Genomic DNA, 20,111 nt, shown 5'->3' with positions numbered 1-20,111 from the left:
AAGGAGGCGGTTCCCAGGTCCAGGCGGGTTGGCGCACCCAGGCCTGGCTTCCAACGCGGGCTACATCTAGTGGCAGGTGTCTTGGTGTTTCCCTCCCAGGACCAGGTAAGGGGCCCTGCGACCCTCGCCACCTCTACCTGCAATCCCCGCATTTCAGAAGGGAGCTAGGATTTCTGTTCTGGCTGCCCAGGTGGGGCTGCAGCTGGACTTACACTTTCATAAGCCACGTGGCGCGAGGAGTGCCCTGGGGCTGCCGATGGACACCTCCCCTCTGACCCGCATTGCCTTCGAGTGCCAGGCCGAGGGGCTGGGGCGTTATGAACTGCTCCCCCATCTCCATAGCTTTGTGTCGCGTCGGGAATGGGGGGGTCCCGAAGTGGGGAGGCCATCTGTCGGAGGGCAAGAAGCAGCCTGTCCCCGAGTGCTGGCCCTGACCCCTGAGGTGAGCTGAAAGCAGGGGTGGAAGGCATTTTGGGATCGGCCAGGTTTTGCTAAGCTACATTGGACTGGACGAGGCAAAAATGGGTCTGCATTTCCAGCCAAGGGAGAGCAAGCGGGGTTCTGGGTAGGCTGGGAAGTGCTACGTCGCACCCTTTCCCATGGAGAGAAACGTTAAGAGTTTAGCACATTCGTGCCAGGCTGTGTTCTAGACGCTGGTTACACAGCAATGGACAAAATCTGCCCTGGTGGAAATTCTGGCCTTCCTAGTGAAATGCTTTTCATCCAAGATTTTATTTCATTCTCAAAACCCCTGGAAATTGCTTATACAGTTGAGGACTTGTAAACGCTGTTTACACTGTTTACAATGTTGCTTGTAACACTATTGTTCAAGTAGGAGGAACAGAGAGGTTTATATCTGTGATGTAAATTAAGAACTTTTAAGAGCTGATAAAGTCTAGGTGAGCCTGGAAGTTTGCAGATGCCTGTGTCCCTATTACCTACCTCACTGGGTTTTTGTGAGCGTTATGTGAATCATATGACAAGTACATAGTGATCCTCCTGCCTCAGCCTCCAGGGTAGCTGGGAATACAGCCCGTGCTATGACACTGGGCTAGTATTTTTATTTTTTGTAAGTGTCTTGCTATGTTGCTCAGACTGGTGTTGAACTCCTGGCCTCAAGTGATCCCCCTGCCTCAGCGTCCCAGCCTACTGTGCTGGCCATCGGTTAACTATTATTAATAGTTTCATCTACGTTTTTGGCCTTTGCTTCTTTTCCTATCAGCAGTCTTTCCAGTCTAGTTAATATGCTGGAATGTAAGCAGATTTGTCCTGAATGGTGCTTAACTATTTATGCATTCAACTAAAGTATTTTTAAAACATCTGCTACTTGCATACCTGCTTCAGATGCATGGAGAGAAAACTTGGTTCAGCATCTTAACTAGGGAGTGGAGTTAGTTTAGAGCTCGAACTCCTATAATCCACCCATCTTTAGACTGTTGGCTTTTTTGTGGAAAAAGCAAAGCAGGTCAGGACAGGGGCAGTGGCTCACACCTGTAATCCCAGCACTTTGGGAGGCTGAGGTGGAAGGATGGCTTGAGCCTAGGAGTTTGAGGTTGCAGTGAGCTATGATCATACCACTGCACTCCAGCCTGGGAGACAGTGCAAGACCCCATCTCTACAAAGAAAAAAAAAAAAATTAAAACCTAAAAAGGCAGGGCAGATTTCTCTTTCTAAGTTGTCTGGTGTCTAACATCATGGTTGTCTTGGAGTCAGATGAGTGTCCATAAGCATGTGTGTGGGTCTGTTCCTTTAACTGTTATTATTATTCCCCAACTTGCTCTAGGCAGCCTTAACCATAATCCTCTCCTCTCTCAGGGGTCTTTGTGTCTGACCTTCTAGAGTCTTTGGGTGCCTTGATCTTCCTCTGATGTGAGTACAAACAATGATGTTTTGTTTTTCTCTCTACCTAGAGCTACAAATAGGAAAATCTTGGGCACTTCCCCCTCTTGTAAGAGGATACCTCAGAATGGGTTTAAGCCTGTTCTGTGAGCTCTGATACTGTTTGCCAGAGAAAATCAGCTCTGTCTAGGAAGGATGAGCATTGTTTCAGGGGAGGTAGTAGCCTATTTCATTTTTTTTTTTCTTTTCTTTTCTCTAGCTCCCCCCCACCCCCGCTTTTTTTTGAGATAGGGTCTTGCTTTGTTGCCTGGGGTAGAGTGCAGTGGCATCATCCATCATCATAGCTCACTGCAGCCTCCAACTCCTGGGCTCAAGCCATCCTCCTGCCCGACCTTCCCAAATAGCTGATACTACAGGCATGTGCTACCATGCCCGGCTAATTTTTATTTTTTGTAGAGATGGGGAGATGGGGGTCTCATTATTACTCAGGCTGGTCTTAAACTCCTGGGCTCAAGTGATCCTCCTGCCTCGGCCTTCCTAAGTGGTAGGATTATTGGCATGAGCCAACACATCCAGCCTCCTCCTTTCTTTCCTTCTTTCTTTTTTTTTTTAAAGATATGACAAGTAGGCTATAGTGGCTAGAGGCCCTGTCTAGGTGACTAAGCCTTGTAACCTTAGGAAAGTAAGGCCCTAGCTATTGTTGGATCTTTGAGGATCTGTTTATTGTTCATCTTTATATGTGCCACAAGTGCTTACTGCAAGGCCAAGTGTGCCACAGATGCTCACTGTTCTGGCCTAATCAACGTGAACCTTTCTAGACTTCAGTTGCCTCTTCTGTAAACCGAGATCGTGAATCCCAAATGCCTTTAAACTGTGACATTCTCTAATCCTAGATGGGAGGTGTTTTAGTCTGTTTAGTGTTGCTATAAAGGAATATGTGAGGCTGAGTAATTTATAAAGAAGTTTATTTAGCTCGTGGTTCTGCTGGCTGGAAGGTTCAAGACTGAACATCTGTTGAGGGCCTGAGGCTATTTCCACTTGTGGCATAAAGTGAAGGGGAGCTGACAAGTGCAGAGAGCACATGGCATGAGAGGAAGTGCCAGGCTCTTTTTAACAACCAGCTCTTGCTAGAACTAATAGAATAAGAACTCACTCATTCCCCCGGCACCAGGAAGGGCATTAATCTAATCATGAGGGATCTGTCCACGACCACCCAGACACCTCCCATTAGGCCCTGCCTCCAACATTGGTGATCAAATTTCAACGTGAGGTTTGTAGGGGTCAAACATTCAAACTATGGCAGGAGGTATCAGCCAATCACTTGTCTGAGTTCTACTTCCTACCTTGTTCCTAGTAGTGGAACCATAATCCTTCAGAAATTGGGCCTCCCTGGACATGATAGTGACCTTTTTAGGGAAGACTAGATGTGGCTTGTGTAGGAGGAGGAAGAGTAACCGTGGCAGAAAACTTAAGAGACTAGATATGACTTAGTACAGGGAAGGTAGATGATTTGCAGCTTCATGAAAGAAAGGCTGCTTTTCTGTAACCCAGGCAGTTTCTGGGTTTGACTTAAAAGGAGTGACATCCTTTTTTTTTCTTTTTTGCAACTGGGCTGGATCAACCAGGTAGGAATGACATCCTTGATGCCAAGAGAATATAAGAATAAGTCAGAATTCATTTCGAGCGGGCAGTAAGATTTTTAGAGGGCATGTGAGAGATGTAGCAGTGAACATTACAGACATGTCCCAATGCTCATGAGCCTTACAGTCTGTCAGGGGAAGCAAATTTTATACTAATAACAGTAAATGACAAGAAGGTGACAATTACAAAAGCCCAGCATGCTGCAAAGGTCAGGGTGCTGGGGGAATACATAACAGAAGGACTTGAGTTTGCCCTGAAAGAGTCAAGGAACTGTGCCCATTGGGGGACAGTGGGTGTTGTGGAAAATATTCCAGAAAGATAATTTAGATTTTTTTTTTTTTTGGCCTTATGCCTTATATATATAAGACAGGGACTGTGCAGTTTCTATCCTGACCTCAGTTAAGAAGGCAAAGCCTGTTGCATAATTTAACAAATGATTACCCCTTCATGTTAGAAGTGCTTTCATTATGAGAGGCAGAGGGCTTTGCAATGGTGAGTTGAAGGTGAAGAGAGATGTTAGAGAAGGTCTGGCCGTGTGTGTTGACGGGGAGGCATAGCATTTTGCTCATTCAGCTGTTCAGCAGGCGTGAACCTGGGGCTTGGTAAGCCAAGGCACCGTGTGATCTGCCGGCCAGTGCAGAGTCCAAGAAAGTGAACTCTCTTCCCTTCCTCCCACTCCTAGTTCTGGACTGAGAGAAATACCTTTGGTCTTAGAACCAGCCTGCAGGAAGCCAAGTGGAGTGGGAGGGGGGAAGTCGAGAGTTTGGGCAGCGGATGCCTGCTGCCTGCCTTCTGACTTGCAGAGATTGCCACTTTAGTAGTAGCATCAGGGGCAGGCCAGGTGCTGGGTATACTCCATGTCAGCCTCTGCTCCTCTCCTGCTTCCTTCCTCTTGGGAAATGACTTACCCCCAGCATGTCAGCTTCCTGAAGCCTCTTCCACCCTAACAAAAAATCTGAAAATTGACCACCACTCTCTCTTCCCCCATGGTTCCTTGCACCTCTTGTCTCTCTCGGGGCTTTCCCAACTCTCGGGGCTTCCTTTTCTCAGCTCACTTCTTAAGTGTCGTGGTTTTTCAGGGTTTGTCCTGAGCTCTCTACTTTTCCCATTCTGTGTATTCTCACTGGAAAACTTTATCTTAAACCTCGGTGCTGCTGACTCAACTTTTTCCTTCCAGCCCAGACCTCTGTGCTTTCTGTCAAGCCTGAATATCCGCTTGCTGATGAGCTGGAGCTCTTATGCACCAAGTGCTTGACTATTTGCACTAGGCACTGGGACAACAGTGGAGAGCAAAATGAACACACCCCCTGACTTCAAAGGTGACTATTTAAGTTAGTTAAGATGATATTTTTCAGAAAAAAGACAAATGGCCTAGCAATAGAAGGTATAGAAGTAAATCTGAAGATTATTCCTAAAGAAAATGAAAGGACAAGTAGGTGTTACTTAGTGAAGAGGCGAGGGAAGAGCTTTTGGACCGGGTAGGGCATCTGGAAATGACCCAAGACGGAAGCAGCCTATTGCATTAGTCAAGTCCCATGGCACTTAAAACTCAACACGCAGAAAATCAAGCTCACTGTTTTCTCCCTTGAAGTCTATTTTTCTACACTGACTCAGTACCTTGTTGCCCAAGTCAGAAACTCCAGGTGTCACTCTAGATATTTGTGACGTGTCAACTTGGCTAGATTAAGCTAAGCTCCCTGCACTCCCTCTCTGGTCTGGGTCTAGTTATAGTGGGAGCTTAGCACACCTTCTTCCAGTTCTTCAGACACACACTACTCTAGGTGCTGCTGCCGTGAAGGGATTTTGCAGATGTCATTAAAGCCCTCAATTGGTTGGCTTTAAGTTAATCAAAAGGGAGATTATCCCAGGTGGCCTGACCTAATCAGATGGAAGCCCTTCAAAGCGGGGGTGGGCACCCCCGCACTGCGATGTCCGAGACCCTGAGCCATAACCCGTGTCACTCTCCCTTTCCTCTCCCCAGGATGGTCTGTTTCTGGCTGCCTGCCCTGCTGACTGCGGGCTTGCTTAGCCACCTGCACAATTATGTAAGCCAATTAGCTAATTCCTTGTAATAAATCAATTTTTATATATTTATCAATATCATATATTTTTATTATATAAAGGATATATATATATTAATATATATCTACTGATTCTGCTTCTCTGCTTGAACCCTGACTGATACAATATTCCTCTAATACCCAATTGCTTAGCAGATCCTAAGATTCTTCTTGTTTACAAGGTTCTCTCCTTTTGGTCTCCCCTCTGAGTGCACCTGGGTCCGTTTGAGCCTCTCTCCTTTTTGCCTGGATTATTAGAGTTCCTTCCAGCTGGTCTCTGCATCCTGTGAGGTCCTGCCACATCCTGTTTATTCTCACGGGTGCCTTCAGCATCCCTTCTAAACTACACATCTGATCTTGTCACTTTTCTTCTTAAAATCCTTTAATGACTTCCTGAAATTTTCAGGCAAAACTTCAAAAGCCTTAGCTTTCTTGGTATTTTCTCACCTCTCTTAGCATATCAATCATACTGCTTTTGAAAACTTTTTTATTTTGTTGCCCTAGAGTGTGCAGTATACATTAACACCTAATCCAGGCCGGGCGCGGTGGCTCACGCCTGTAATCCTAGCTCTGGGAGGCCGAGGCGGGTGGATCGCTCGAGGTCAGGAGTTCGAGACCAGCCTGAGCAAGAGCGAGACCCCGTCTCTACTAAAAATAGAAAGAAATTATCTGGCCAACTAAAAATATATATACAAAAAAAAAAAATTAGCCGGGCATGGTGGCTCATGCCTGTAGTCCCAGCTACTCGGGAGGCTGAGGCAGTAGGATCGCTTAAGCCCAGGAGTCTGAGGTTGCTGTGAGCTAGGCTGATGCCACGGCACTCACTCTAGCCCGGGCAACAAAGTGAGACTCTGTCTCAAAAAAAAAAAAAAAAAACACCTAATCCAAGTCCACTTTCAAATAACACTATACCACTTCATGGGTAGCACAAGTACCTTAAAGTAGTATGTTCCCAATTCCTTCCTGCCATCCTTGATATTATTGGGGTCATGCATTTTACTTATCCATAAGCTATAGTCACTGAATACATTGTTGCTGTTACCATTTTGAACAAACTGTTACCTATTTGCTAACTGTTAATTCAGAATGAGAAAAATAAAGATTTTATTTATTCCTTCATTTAGTTCATTTATTCCTTCTCTGACACTCTGTGTGGGTCTGAGTTCATAACCTATATAATTTTCTCTCGAACTTCTTTTAACATCTTTCAGATCAGGTCTACTGGCAACAAATTCCCTCAATTTCGTTTGTCCAAGAAGTCTTTATAGCTTCTTCACTTTTGAAAGATAATTTCACTGGATACAGAATTCTAGGTTGAGTTTTTCTTCTTTAACACCTTTAATATTTCACTCTACTCTCTTCTTGCTTGCCGGGTTTCTGAAGAGAAATCTGATGTCGTTTTTACCCTTGCCTCTCTGTAGGTAAGGTTTCGTTTCCTCCTCTGGCTACTTTTCCTTATTTTGTTTGTCACTGATTTTCTACAGTTTGAATATGATACACCTAGGTGTAGGGTGTTTGGTAGTTATCCTGCTTGGTGTTCTCTGAGCAGACTGGATCTATGTTTTGGTTTCTGTCATTAATTTTGGAAAATTCTCAATCATCATTACTTCAAATATTTTTTGTGTTCTTTTCTCTCTTCTCCTTCTGGTATTTCTATTAACACGTATATTGTACCTTTTATAGTTGTCCCACAGTTCTTGGATATTCTGTTCTGGTTTTTTATTCTTTTTTCTGCTTTACATTTCCATTTGGGAGGTTTCTGCTGACACATGTTCAAGCTCGCTGATTTCCTTGGCCATGTCTGGCCTACTGTGGAGTCTATCAGTGGCTTTCTTCATCTCTGTAATTTGATGTCTAAAGTTTCCTTTTGATTCTTTCTTAAGAGTTTCCATCTCTCTGCTTACTTATCCATCTGTTCTTGTATGTTGTCCACTTTTCCTTGAGATTCCTTAGCGTATTAATCATAGTTATTTTAAATTCCTGGTCCGATAAGTCCAGAATCTCTGTTGTATCTGAATCTGGTTCTGATGCTTGGTCTGTTTCTTCAAACTGTGTTTCGTACTTTTCTGTATGCCTTATAATTTTTATTGAAATCCAGACATGAGGGACCTGGCTGGTGAAAGGAACTGAGGTGTGAGGTTTTATGTTTATTTGGCTAGGAGTTAGGCTATGTTTACTGTTTGCTGTAGCTACAGGTGTCAAAGGCCAAATTTCATCTGGTATCCTTGTTTTTGTCTACTCTGTCATCTTTGGGCTTCTAGAGACTTCTTATATAAGGTGTGAGCCTTGCAGTTTTTGCTGTTGTAATCCGTTGTGGTTACACAGCAGCCCTCCTGATGCAGTGGTAGATGGGGGAGGGGAAGCATGCCACAGTCCTATGATGAGGTCTTAGTCTTCTAGTGAGCCTGTGCCCTTGACCTTCACAAGTGCTTCTCAGCCTCCACTCCCCCACTTCAGGTGAGGCAGGAAGGCAAGAGGGGGCTGGAGTTCCTCTCCCCCAAACTGGATAGGCTCAGGTAAAATAGTTTCCTTTGAGGGCAGGCCTTGTTAAGAACAGCGGGGCTGGGCGCCATGGTGCAGGCCCGTAGTCCCACCTCCTTGCCAGGCTGAGAAGGGAGGATTGCTTCAGCCCAGGAGTTCGAGGCTGCTGTGTGCTATGATTGAGCCTAGGAAGAGCCACTGTACTCCAGCCTAGGCAACATAGCTAGACTCCATTTTTAAAAAATAAAAATTTAAAAAGAAGAAGAAGAAGAGAGGGCTCTGGGTATTTTTTCAGAATGGCTACTTTTCCCACCTCCCTGCCCAAAGCACCAGGGGGTATGATATATTATTTCATGGGTAGGCTCTTGTTCCCCAGTCAGATTCGGGGATCCCCAAGGACAGGCACTGTACTATCCCTTTTTCTAGTCTCTCCTGCCGTGTAGTAAAGCACAGGGCTGGCCACCAGCAGGCCTGCAGGACATACATGTTGGTGCCCAATTGCTCAGTCTGGTGACCACTCTCCGGGGCTCTCCCCAGCCGAGTCAGATGGTGCCCAGTTGTTGGTAAAAGCAGGCAGTCCGCAACAGTGGGATGTGCTCAGGGCTTCTGGGGCAGGCTTTGATTTGGGGGACAATCCTCATTCTTCCTCTGTCCCTTAAGTCCACAGTTGTGTACGTGAGCAAAGATGGAGGCCAACCTGTCTAGTTTTGACATCGATGCCCCCCGTTGGGACCAGGGCACTTTCCTGGGGCGAGTGAAACACTTCTTCAATGTCACGGACCCCCGCACCGTGTTTGTACCAGAGCAGAAGCTGGACTGGGCCAAGGTGATGGTGGAGAAGAGCAGGTAAGTGGTTAAGGGAAGGGGCTGAAGGCAGTAGGGTGACATTGATGGGGTCCTCGAGGGAGGAGGTGGAAATTGAAGGTGAAGCAATGGGCAGAAATCTCAGGAGAGAAGGAGAAATGAGAGCAGGGGACTGGGAGGCATCTGCCAGGCTGGGTGGTAACTGCCTGTTGTCCTTGGGTGACAGGATGGGGGTCCTGCCCCCAGGCACCCAAGTGGAACAGCTACTGTATGCCAAGAAGCTGTATGACTCAGCCTTCCACCCTGACACTGGGGAGAAGATGAATGTCATCGGGCGTATGTCCTTCCAGGTCCCTGGCGGCATGATCATCACAGGCTTCATGCTCCAGTTCTACAGGTGGGACCCGACAGCAAGGCAGTGGGAGGGGCAGCTGCTGGATCTGCTAGCAGGGAGCCATAATAGTCCTCTCTTTTGATCACTTACCAGGTACTGGCACTGTGCTAAGTTCTTTGGTTGTATTGCCTCATTTAACCCTCTCAACAGCCCTGCACCTAGGTGCCATTATCATTCCTACTTTACAGATGAAGAACTAGAATTCTGGAGAGGCTAAGTAACTTGTCCAAGTTCACACAGTCAGGGAATGTGGGTGCCTGGATTTTAACTGAGGCAGTCCTCTGTAGAACTCGCAACAAATAAGCTATCTCTTTAAAAAGTACATATTCCACAATGAATTTAATTTATTTTTATAATGTAACATCCAAATAAAAAAATAGGAAGACCCTTTCTCTGGGTTTGGTTGGGGAGAGAATGTACTTTGTAGCTGCTGGATGTGTGACTCTTCCTCCACCTTCCTCCCTCCTTGCCCCACCTCCTCCTCCCCCTCCCGACCCGTGCATTCATTTGTTCAGTCATTGAGCAAGGCTTTGGGCCAGGTTTTGGGAATATTAAAACTTTAGTACCTCCCCTAAAGGAGCTCCTAGTTTTGTTCAGGAGACCAAGAAGTGTAAACAGTTACCATACAGCTTGGTAAGTGGTAGGTTGGGGGAAGAGCATGGGGTTGTGGGAACAGGGAGGGTGAAATGACTGTCTCACGAAGGGCCAGGGAAGGGTCGGGAAGTTTCCAAGGGGGAAGTGATGTCTCAACAGAGCAGGACTTGGCCATGTACGGAAGGGGGGTGGGGGATATTCCAGGCAGAAGGGCTAGCGTGTGCAAAAGCCCAGGTACACAAAGCAGCACAGGAACAGTTTAGGGAACCGCAGATCATGTGGTCTCACTGGTGTACCCCAAGCCCTCCCTTCCGCCCTACTCTTTGCCTTTCCTGGCCTCCCTTACTGGTAGGACGATGCCGGCGGTGATCTTCTGGCAGTGGGTGAACCAGTCCTTCAATGCCTTAGTCAACTACACCAACAGGAACGCAGCCTTCCCCACGTCAGTCAGGTAGGAGGCCTGAGCCCCGGGCTGTCCTCTTATCTCCCTGGCAACAGCTGTTCTATTTGCTCATTCATTCATTCTGCAAATATTTCTTCAGTATGTATCATGTACTGGGATGTGTACAGTTTTAGGTGCTGGGGATACCTTGTTGAGTAAGACATTCATGGTCCCTGTTCTGGTGGAGTTTAAGGTTTTTGTTTTGTTTTGTTTTGTTTTGTTTGAGGCAGGGTCTCACACTGTTGCCCATGCTGGATTGCAATGGCATCATCATAGCTCACTGCAATCTCAAACTTCTGGGCTCAAGTGATCCTCCTGTTTCAGCCTCCTGAGTAGCTGGGACTACAGGCATGCGCCACCACGCCCGGCTAATTTTTTCTATTTTTTTGTAGAAATGGGGTCTCACTACATTGCCCAGGCTAGTCTCAAGCTCCTGGCAACTCAAGCAATCCTCCTGCTTTAGCCTCCCAAAGTGCTGGGATTACAGGTGTGAGCCACCACACCCAGCCAGTTTAAGGTCTTTTAAAAGAACAAGCACAATAATCTCAAGTTGTGACTGCTGCCACTGAGGACATATAAAGGGTGACAAGGAAGAAAACAGCAGGGGGTGTCTGCGTAGTTAGGCCAGCCAGGGGAGTCCCTTCTGTTGAGATGACATTTCAGCTGAGTTCTGAAGGATGAGGATTCAACCATGCAAGAGCCCAGGGAAGAATTCCCCAGTAGGGAGCAGCAGTGTGCAGAGGCCCTGAGGCAGGAAGGAGTTTGGCGAGTTTAAAGCGCTTGTAGAAGGGGGTTGGGGCGCTGTGAGTGAGGGGGAGAGGGTTGCAAGGTAAGGGTGGGGACAGGCCATGTGAGGTTTTCAGGCGTGCAGCCTCATCACCAGACCTTCTCTCCCGAGTCCATAGTCTTGCCCTCCGCCAGCAGCGCTGCCCACCCCCAAGCATCTCTCTCCTCCACTAGGCAGATGGCCCTTTCCTACTTCACAGCCACAACCACTGCCGTGGCCACTGCTGTGGGCATGAACATGTTGACAAAGGTATGGCTTGGGGCTGCTGTGGGCGTGGTGGCCACTTGGGGGCAGCAGAGTCCTAGGAAAAACCTCCCTCCCCAGGCTGGGTCGGGGCCAGAGCCCAGCCTTAGTAATGAGAACTACTGCAGGGCTGCCCTAGCCTGGTCTGTCTCGGGCCTTTGAGGGAGTTTGGAGTTCCCAGACAGGGTGTCTGGATGTGTGGCAGTAGCAGGGGCTCATTTTCTTTCTTGTTTTATAGCCCTTCAGCCCCCTCCACTCCCATCTTCCAGTGAGCCCAACAACTCCCATTGTTCCCTTCCCCCCACAGAGAGCGCCACCCTTGGTGGGCCGCTGGGTGCCCTTTGCTGCCGTGGCTGCAGCTAACTGTGTCAACATCCCGATGATGCGACAGCAGTGAGTACAGGGAGCCCTTTTTCTCCCTAGAAACCACAAGGTCAGCAGGGAAAAGGCAAGAAACCAAGGCAGTTGGTGGCTTCGGGGGACTGAGGTGGGTGTGGGGAGGGCTCCTGGGCTGAGCCTTGGAAGGGTCCCTGAGGATTGGCTGCTCCTGGAGTGGTGGCCCTGGGAGTGGCAGGTGACAGGTTTAGTGAGTGCGTTGAGCCTGGCGGGAGTCCCTTCCTGCGTGGTGTGGGAGGACAGGGTGGACCTGTGGGGTTTAGACTGGATCATGTCCTTTCAACTGAAACAAAGTTGTGAACTCTGCCCACTCCCAAAGCCCTGGGGACGGCTTATAGAATGGAACGTAGCAGAGTGAGGAGTGTAAAGATAGAGCAGAGCCCACAAGCTTTGAAAGAAGCCAGAGGAGTTTTTTCCAGGCACACAGCTCTAAGCTTTTCAGCAGACAAGGTAAAGGAGAACTCACTGTGTCTCCCAGTTTTTGATTCTTGCCCAGAGAAAGCATAGGTGTTCGTCCGGTACGAGGTTTTAATGATGTAATATACGTAAAGCACTCAAGACAGCACCTGGAACGTAACAAATGCTACATAAATGTTGGCTTTGTTGCTACCATTGTCATCATCATCGATATTTACAAGCCGCATTTTCTTGGGACTACTAGTAAATGGAAACTTACCACAAGACACTTTGTAGGAAGAGCACTGCCAGAATAGCCATGCGTGCTGCATACACATCACTCCTGTCCTCTTTCCTTCCCCGATCCAGTGGCTCTTTCCCAACAGATGAATGAGACCAGCCACCCACTGGGTGTGGGGCTGAGTGCTGCCAGGAACTGGCCTGAGGAGAATGGCCAGAGTAGCTGCTGTCTGTGGAGCAGTCACTCTCTGTCAGGTGCTGGACTAAGCACTCTGCAGGCATTATCTCCTTTAATCCTCACCAGGCCCTAGGAGGTGGCTCCAGGATTACCCCCATTTTGCAGATGAGGAAAACTGAGGCTTTGGAAGGGTTAAGGACTGTGCTTAAGGTCACACACATACCCTGCAGTTTCAGGAGTCAACTTAGGCAGTCTGGGCCTATGGCCACCTCTCTCATCTGCTGCCCTAGAGCACTCCTGAGATGTCATTCACTGGAGTACAGAAAGAGGTGGCTTCCTAGAGCTTAAGTGCCCTGGCCTTGGTCCCCTGGTGTGTCACATGGCTGGCATGCTTCCAGCACCCCTGTCCTAAGTCCAGCAACTCCTGTCTATGTTTAGGGAACTCATCCACGGCATCTGCGTGAAGGACAGGAATCACAATGAGATTGGTCACTCCCGGGTGAGCAGAGGCCTCCCTTTGGGGTGGGAGAAGGGAATTCCCTCTCAGACCCTGTCCCCTGCTTAGTGATCAGAGCAGGCCTGGGCACCACTGTAGGACTGAGAAGCCTTCTCCCTCACTCCATCTTCGTTCCCTGTCAATGTTTCCCTATTTTTTTTTTTTTTTTTTTTGAGACAGAGTCTCACTTTGTTGGCCTGGGCTAGAGTGAGTGCCGTGGCGTCAGCCTAGCTCACAGCAACCTCAAACTCCTGGGCTTAAGCAATCCCACTCCCTCAGCCTCCCGAGTACCTGGGACTACAGGCATGCGCCACCATGCCCAACTAATTTTTTCTATATATTTTTTTAGTTGTCCAGATAATTTATTTCTATTTCTAGTAGAGAAATAGAGGGGTCTCGCTCAGGCTGGTCTCGAACTCCTGACCTCGAGCAATCCACCCGCCTCGGCCTCCCAGAGGGCTAGGATTATAGGCGTGAGCCACCGCGCCCGGCCAATGTTTCCCTATGTTTCTCTGTGTAGAGTAGGCCATTTATGTCCCCTCTCCATCAGTTCTGGTTCTGAGGCTATAAAAGCCTAACTGGGTGGGAGAGGGTCAGGTGAGGCCACTGAGCCCCTGGCAGGTTCATCCCTTCCCTATTACCATCTCAGACCTGGCCATGACCCTGACCCAGTCCTCCAGAACAGCCCATGTACACTGGATAAGTCATTCTCTACAACTTAACTTTTTTCTGCCCTCAGAGAGCTGCTGCCATAGGCATCACCCAAGTGGTTATTTCTCGAATCACCATGGCAGCTCCTGTCATGAGTAAGATGGGGAGGCCCTCCTGTCCTGGGGGATCCTGGAACACGGGGTGGAGGCCTCAGCCACACTCAGCTTTCGGGTGGGAGGTGGGTCCCCAGCCTCTACAGCCATGCTTCTCAAACTGCTTTGCTTGAATGCTTCGAGCCTGGGAGAACCACACTATGTCCTTAGAACATGGATTAATCAGAGATTTGGAGGAGAAAGTTATGTTCATTTAACTAATACTTGTTAAGCAATGTCACTTAATGTGCAGGACACAGTGCAGGGTGCTAGGGGACAGTGGTAGAGAAAATAAGTTCCTGGCCCTGGTTTGCTTCCAGCAAAGACATATTGCAGAATAGGGTACAAAATTTGCTCGCATGAGCCTTCAAAGATATTTTTGAGTTTTGAGAAGGATGCTTTGAGCCTAGCAGCACATGTTCTGTTACAGCAGATGCGCAGGTTGAGGAGTTTGGGAAGCATGGTCCTGCTGGGACTTGGGGGAGAGGGGCTGGGGGTGGCCGTGCCTACTACGTAGGTCTTCTGTTCTCCCACATGGAGCTTCCGGGGAAGGAGGGGAAATCACTCAGTCGCTGATCTGACTTCAGAAGGAGTCCTGGGGAGAGTCTTCAGCCCTTCCTCAGCTTCTTCCCTGGTCTCTTCCAGTCTTGCTGCCAGTCATCATGGAAAGGCTGGAGAAGCTGTGCTTCATGCAGGTAGGTAGGATTTCCTTTGGCATCTTTCCTGCACGGAGTGCCCCATCCACACCTGTGCCTGGGGACTCCGTAACTTCCATCCTTCCCTCTAAGTGCCACACCACCGTCTCACTCAGGTGGAGCCCAGACCAGTCCCTGCTGGCCTCCTGCTTAGACCTCATAGCCAGTCCCCTGACCTGGTTTGCAGAGAGCAAAGAGAAAGCCCCTTCTCCTCCCCTTCAAGGCCTGGGGATCCTCACCTGCTGTTCTTCTAGCTGGCCGATCTATGGCAGGGCAGCATGGGGTTCACCTTAAAGTATAGAAGTCCCACGTGGGTCTCTCTTTTGTTTTTGTGCAGAAAATCAAGGTCCTGCATGCCCCACTGCAGGTCATGCTGTCTGGGTGCTTGTGAGTATTATGTTTTGATGGTTTGGGTTCTTGGGGGCTGGGGAACCCAAGATCTGTCTTCTTGTCTAGCTCATGTTGGAGAACATGTACTCCTTTACCTGACTTTATTTATTTTTTTTTTTTTTTGAGACAGAGTCTCACTTTGTTGCCCAGGCTAGAGTGAGTGCCGTGGCGTCAGCCTAGCTCACAGCAACCTCACACTCCTGGGCTTAAGCGATCCTACTGCCTCAGCCTCCCGAGTAGCTGGGACTACAGGCATGTGCCACCATGCCCGGCTAATTTTTTTTGCTATATATATTTTTAGTTGGCCAGATAATTTCTTTCTATTTTTAGTAGAGACGGGGTCTCGCCCTTGCTCAGGCTGGTCTCGAACTCCTGACCTCGAGCGATCCACCCGCCTCGGCCTCCCAGAGTGCTAGGATTACAGGCGTGAGCCACCGCGCCCGGCCTTCCTTTACCTGACTTTAAAAGTGGCAAAGCTCAGAATACTTGTGGTCCATCTGGAGGGCTCTCACCCCATTGTTGTTAAGGGCATCAGGGTGGTGGGGCCCTATGCACACGTCCATGTGGAAAGTGAGGTGCTTGGGTGCCTTTCTGTTCCAGGGTCTCCCTCTGGGACTGGAGCAGTTTTAGACAAGGGACAAGAATAAGGAGACACAGCTTTGACTGGGGTTGTCAAGTGTCCCAGCCTCCCACAGGATGAAATGCCACCCGTCATGTGATTTGTAGGTGCCTGCCATTGACTCGGACATGTCCTAGCATTAATCGTGCTTGCAAGGTCACAGGACTATTGACAGCAACACTAACACCTGCGTTGACTGGGTGTTTTCTGTGTGTCCCTGCTGAGCTAATGCTGCACGTCTATAATTTCAGTTAATTCTCTCAGCTCTAGAGGTATATATAGTATTATCATCTCTTTTTTTTTTTTTTGAGACAGAGTCTCACTCTATTGCCCGGACTAGAGTGCCATGGCATCAGCCTAGCTCACAGCAACCTCAAACTCTGGGGCTCAAGCAATCCTCCTGCCTCAGCCTCCCAAGTAGCTAGGACTACACGCATGTACCACCATGCCCGGCTAATTTTTTCTATATGTATTTTTAGCTGTCCATATAATTTCTTCCTATTTTTAGTAGAGACGGGGTCTCGCTCTTGCTCAGGCTGGTCTCGAACTCCTGAGCTCAAACGATCCGCCCGCCTCGGCCTCCCAGAGTGCTAGGATTACAGGCGTGAGCCACCAGCCACCGCGCCCGGCCCTATCATCTCTTTTTATAAATGAAGAAAGTGAGGCTTAGAGAGATTAAGAAGCTTGCCCAGGCTGGGTGCTGTGGCTTATACCTGTAATCCTAGCACTCTGGGAGGCCAAGGCGGGCGGATCGTTTGAGCTCAGGAGTTCGAGACCAGCCTGAGCAAGAGCAAGACCCCATTTCTACTAAAAATAGGAAGAAATTATATGGACAGCTCAAAATATATATAGAAAAAATTAGCCGGGCATGGTGGCACATGCCTGTAGTCCCAGCTACTTGGGAGGCTGAGGCAGAAGGATTGCTTAGCCCAGGAGTTTGAGGTTGCTGTGAGCTAGGCTGATGCCAAGGCACTCTAGTCCGGGCAATAGAGTGAGATTCTGTCTCAAAAAAAAAAAAAAAAGGAAGCTTGCCCAAGGGTATATAGCTGATAATTGAATGCTGCAACGCTGGAGCTGAGATTTAATCCTAAACAGTCTAACACATTATGCTGTACAAACTTCTGCTAAGTGAGTTACCTTGGGCTGGGTGCTTTACATATTTTATCTCATTTAATTCTCACAGTAGCCCTGCAAAGTGAGCACTGTTGTCCTCCCTCTGCTGGCTCAGAGGTAACTTGCTCAAGGTTGCACAGCTAGTTAAGTGGCAAAGCTGGGATAGCAAGCCAGGTCTGGTAGATTCCCAAATCCGGTAAGACCTTACATCTCAAACTTGGTCCTGGCCAGCATCAGCAGTAGCATCTGAGAACCTGTTAGAAGTAAAGACTCTGGAGCCCTTCCCCATACCTACTCAATCAGCATGTGTATTTTCACAAGCCCCTGAAGTCACCTGTGGGCACCGTGAAGTTTGGGAAACCGCCTTGCACTGTGCTCTGACAGCCCAGGTGTTCACTGAGTGAAGGAGCCGGGCCTCGGAACTCACGCCACTCCCTCCTCTCCCCACGGCTGGCGGTGCTTGTGGGCTTTACGTCTGCTGCTCACACTTCCCTGTCACGTCTTTGTCTTCCTCCTCTGCTTGAATGACATGGTGGGGACAGGGATGGGAGTGAGGAGCGTGAGGGGACTGATTTTATCCCCCTGCCAGAAAGAGTCCCCTGGCACTCCAAGGAGAGGATGTGGGCCGGCTGGGAAGGCAGGCCAGATGCATGGGGATCTCTCCCTTCCCGCGGGGAGCCTCTCTTGAGGACGGGGTGTCAGCAGGCCAGTGGGATGACGTCCCCTAATGCTTTGGTTTCTCCTTTCTTGCAGCCTCATCTTCATGGTGCCAGTGGCATGTGGGCTCTTCCCACAGAGATGGTATCAGCTATTTGTTCCTCACTTTGTTTCATTGGACAGCCTGCCACCGCTCTCCCTGACCTGCCTGCTGTCCAGACGGAGAGAGGGAGGGGGCAGGAAGGCAGCATTTGTCGAAGGATAAGTGCCCATCAGCCTAAACTCTGGGCCTCCTAACCTGGGGTGAACAGCAAACCAAAACAGATCTCTGAGGGGTGGGAGAAGCCAGGAGCAGGAATGAGGTTGCTCCCTCCTGGCGGAGCAAGGGCTGCCTTGGAGAGAAGGTGAGGGAACAACAAAGGACTTTCTTTCCCTGCTGGTGGGGCTATGAGAACGTTCTCCCCTGGCTGGACCCGGTCTTTAAAACTGAATAAGGGAACAGGTACTTCTGGCTCATGTTTGCCAGAGGGTTGACAACTTGGACATCTCCACTTCCCTTATGTGTTCTAAGGGGGGTGCACAGGGAGAAGGGATGATGGAAAAGGGACGGGACACACATTGGGGCTGGAGGGACACAGGGGATACTGGCCCCAGGAGACAGATGTAGCTTGAATATACATGGAGAAGGTGCCAGTCTCCCCTTCCTTGGTGCTCCAGTTCAGTACTAGTTCGGTGGTCATCTGCTAGACATCTCTGTGTCTGAAGCACTGTGCTTACAATAGTGTGGAGAAGACAGAAGTTTAAACCAAGAATCCTAGCCCAGGACAGTGAAGTCAGGCCCAAGGAGAAGTAAAAGCAACATACTGTGGTCTACAGAGACCAGTAATAATTCCAGCTGAAAAAGTCAGGAAAAGCTGCTTGGAGGTGGCATTTGGGTTGGACTGTATCTGAGGGTAATTTGCTGCTTGTCCCACGTGGCATGCTTATAAGCCCCTTCTTCTCTCTTTGCAGTGAATTGTCAGTTTCCTATCTGGAACCAGAGCTCCAAGACACCATCAAGGCCAAATATGGAGAACTTTTGCCTTATGTCTACTTCAATAAGGGTCTCTAAATGCCCCACCCCAGAAAGGACCAGTCTGTACCCATATTCCTCAGCTCCTCCTTGGCCGCTGTGCACACCTGTGCCTTCATTCTTCTTTGCCAACAAGGCCTAAATGCCAGGGTAGATTGGGGGTGGGAGGATGCGTCATGCTTCCACCCGCGCACCTGGTTTGTTTCCTGGACTCCAGGGGACAAAAATGAAAAAGGGGAGCAAAGACCAAAGTGTTCTCTCTGCTTCTTCCTTAACCCCTGTCCACTGGAGACCAGAAGCTCAGGCCCTTTCAGGGAGAAGCTGCTGGTACCTGGGGGAGACACTCATGCAGATCATCTGAAAAATTAGGAAACCTTTAGGATCCTGGTTCCAGGCAGGTTTGGGGATGAAGAGAAGCTCCTTCCACTACTCCTTCTTCCCTTTCTCCTCACTCCAGCTATGGACCTTTTACCCATGCATTTCTAGCACCTCAGGGAGAGAAGGGCAAAGCCGTCTTCTCCTTGGGGCTCATCTCCACCCTTTCCATCCTCATTGTCCCCTGGTCAGACAGCTCCGCAGGGAGTGCTGCTAAACTGGAGTTTGTCAGACTCCTAGGAGTTGTTAGTGCTAAAAAGAGGACACTGTGCAAGGCAGCAGAGTTACCTGGTGCTTCAAATCATGTCTGAACCTATTCTTGGGATCTTCTTCTCTATAACAATGGAACTTCTCTTCCCCAAAGCCTTATGTTGTTTGAAAAGATACATCCACTAACTGTGAGTGAACAGGATGTATGTAGGCATTAACCACACATTTTAACGGGTATCATTTCCTGGCTGCCTCCCTTCCTCAGCCCATTAGGTTAAACACCAAAGAAAGATTGGTGGGTACTGAATAGGAAAGGGAAGTTTTATTTGGACCCTTATGAGAGGAAATCAAGCAGGACCAAAGAGCCTTAAAGGGCACACAGCAAAGTGCAGCCACTTCCGTTCCCCAGCTTGGCTGCCCAAGGTGATTTCTCAAGCTCCTTGGAGGACTGTTGTGGCTTATCTGGGATCAATGTGCATATCAGTTTTGTCTGGTAGGATTTGCTGACCCTGTTCAAAAGATATCACTGTGAACTGAATAAATTGAAAGAACACACAAAAAACTTGTCTGCAAACTAAGTTAATAAAGCCTGGATGGAAAGCAGGATCTGGTCTCACTTTGGCCTTGGCCTGTCAGAGGGTATCACAACAGTAAGGGGAACTTCTGATGCCTGGAAGCCATTGTTCATTTCCCTAATTAAAGGGGAAGAATCTCCAAGCTCCAGGGAGACCTCTCAGAATGGGAGTTTGCTGCCCTAGAGCAGGAGTTGGCAAGCCATGGCTCAAGGGACCAAATCCGCCTACTACTTGTTTTTGTGTGCCTGGGAGCTAAGAAAGGTTTTACATTTTTAACGAGTTGTAAAAAAGAAAAAACAGGATTATGTGTGACAGAGACCCTATATACAAGTAGCACGCAATGTTTATCATCTGACCTTTTACACAAAAAGTTTACCCTGCCCTGGAGCACTGGTTCTTAAGAACTGGTATCCAAATCCCCTGGGGGGCTTGTTAAAACACAGATTATAGGGCCCATCCCTAGAATTTCTAATCCTGAAGGTCTAGGGTGGGGCCTGAGGATGCTGGAGGAAACTGCTCCAAAGCGAAGGGCCTTCCTAAAGCCAAGGTATTGGCTGCAATTTGATTTTTTCCTGTTTTAAAAAATTAAAATATAATTCACTGTAAAATGT

At 48.6% G+C, this 20,111-nt stretch overlaps 1 protein-coding gene across 4 annotated transcripts; it reads left to right on the top strand.

Moving 5' to 3' along the window:
• Positions 1 to 11: 11 nt before the first annotated feature.
• SFXN2 (sideroflexin 2) lies at positions 12 to 19,529 on the top strand. 4 transcript variants are annotated; one of them, XR_006739252.1, is made up of 14 exons: positions 12 to 105; positions 1,816 to 1,869; positions 8,682 to 8,867; positions 9,052 to 9,222; positions 10,166 to 10,264; positions 11,216 to 11,291; positions 11,593 to 11,678; positions 12,934 to 12,994; positions 13,731 to 13,797; positions 14,440 to 14,489; positions 14,827 to 14,876; positions 15,480 to 15,601; positions 17,365 to 17,412; positions 18,280 to 18,297. XR_006739252.1 is itself a non-coding variant. In XM_045568497.1 (13 exons), exons 3-13 carry the CDS (start codon positions 8,707 to 8,709, stop codon positions 18,377 to 18,379), a joined length of 969 nt encoding a protein of 322 aa, XP_045424453.1. In that variant the 5' UTR covers positions 12 to 105; positions 1,816 to 1,869; positions 8,689 to 8,706; the 3' UTR covers positions 18,380 to 19,529. The 4 variants fall into 4 exon arrangements, 3 of the variants coding, with proteins under 3 accessions (XP_045424453.1, XP_045424451.1, XP_045424452.1); XM_045568497.1 differs by lacking the exon at positions 15,480 to 15,601 and having other exon boundaries at positions 8,689 to 8,867; positions 18,280 to 19,529; XM_045568495.1 differs by lacking the exon at positions 15,480 to 15,601 and having other exon boundaries at positions 18,280 to 19,529.
• Positions 19,530 to 20,111: the final 582 nt, after the last annotated feature.

This window comes from Lemur catta, chromosome 14 (genome assembly GCF_020740605.2).
Source record: "Lemur catta isolate mLemCat1 chromosome 14, mLemCat1.pri, whole genome shotgun sequence".
In the NCBI taxonomy this organism is placed as follows: Eukaryota; Metazoa; Chordata; class Mammalia; order Primates; family Lemuridae; genus Lemur; species Lemur catta.
Note: the sequence above shows the minus strand (reverse complement) of the source record. Positions and strands in the feature narration are given on the sequence as shown.

What these genes read in the sequence shown, in the direction of transcription:
- SFXN2 (XM_045568496.1), top strand. Translation starts at nt 8,707, where the DNA reads ATGGAGGCCAACCTGTCTAGTTTTGACATCGATGCCCCCCGTTGGGAC. An exon ending in TTCATGCTCCAGTTCTACAG is followed by an intron (nt 9,223 to 10,165) that starts GTGGGACCCGAC and finishes CCTTACTGGTAG; the next exon opens with GACGATGCCGGCGGTGATCT. An exon ending in GCATGAACATGTTGACAAAG is followed by an intron (nt 11,292 to 11,592) that starts GTATGGCTTGGG and finishes TTCCCCCCACAG; the next exon opens with AGAGCGCCACCCTTGGTGGG.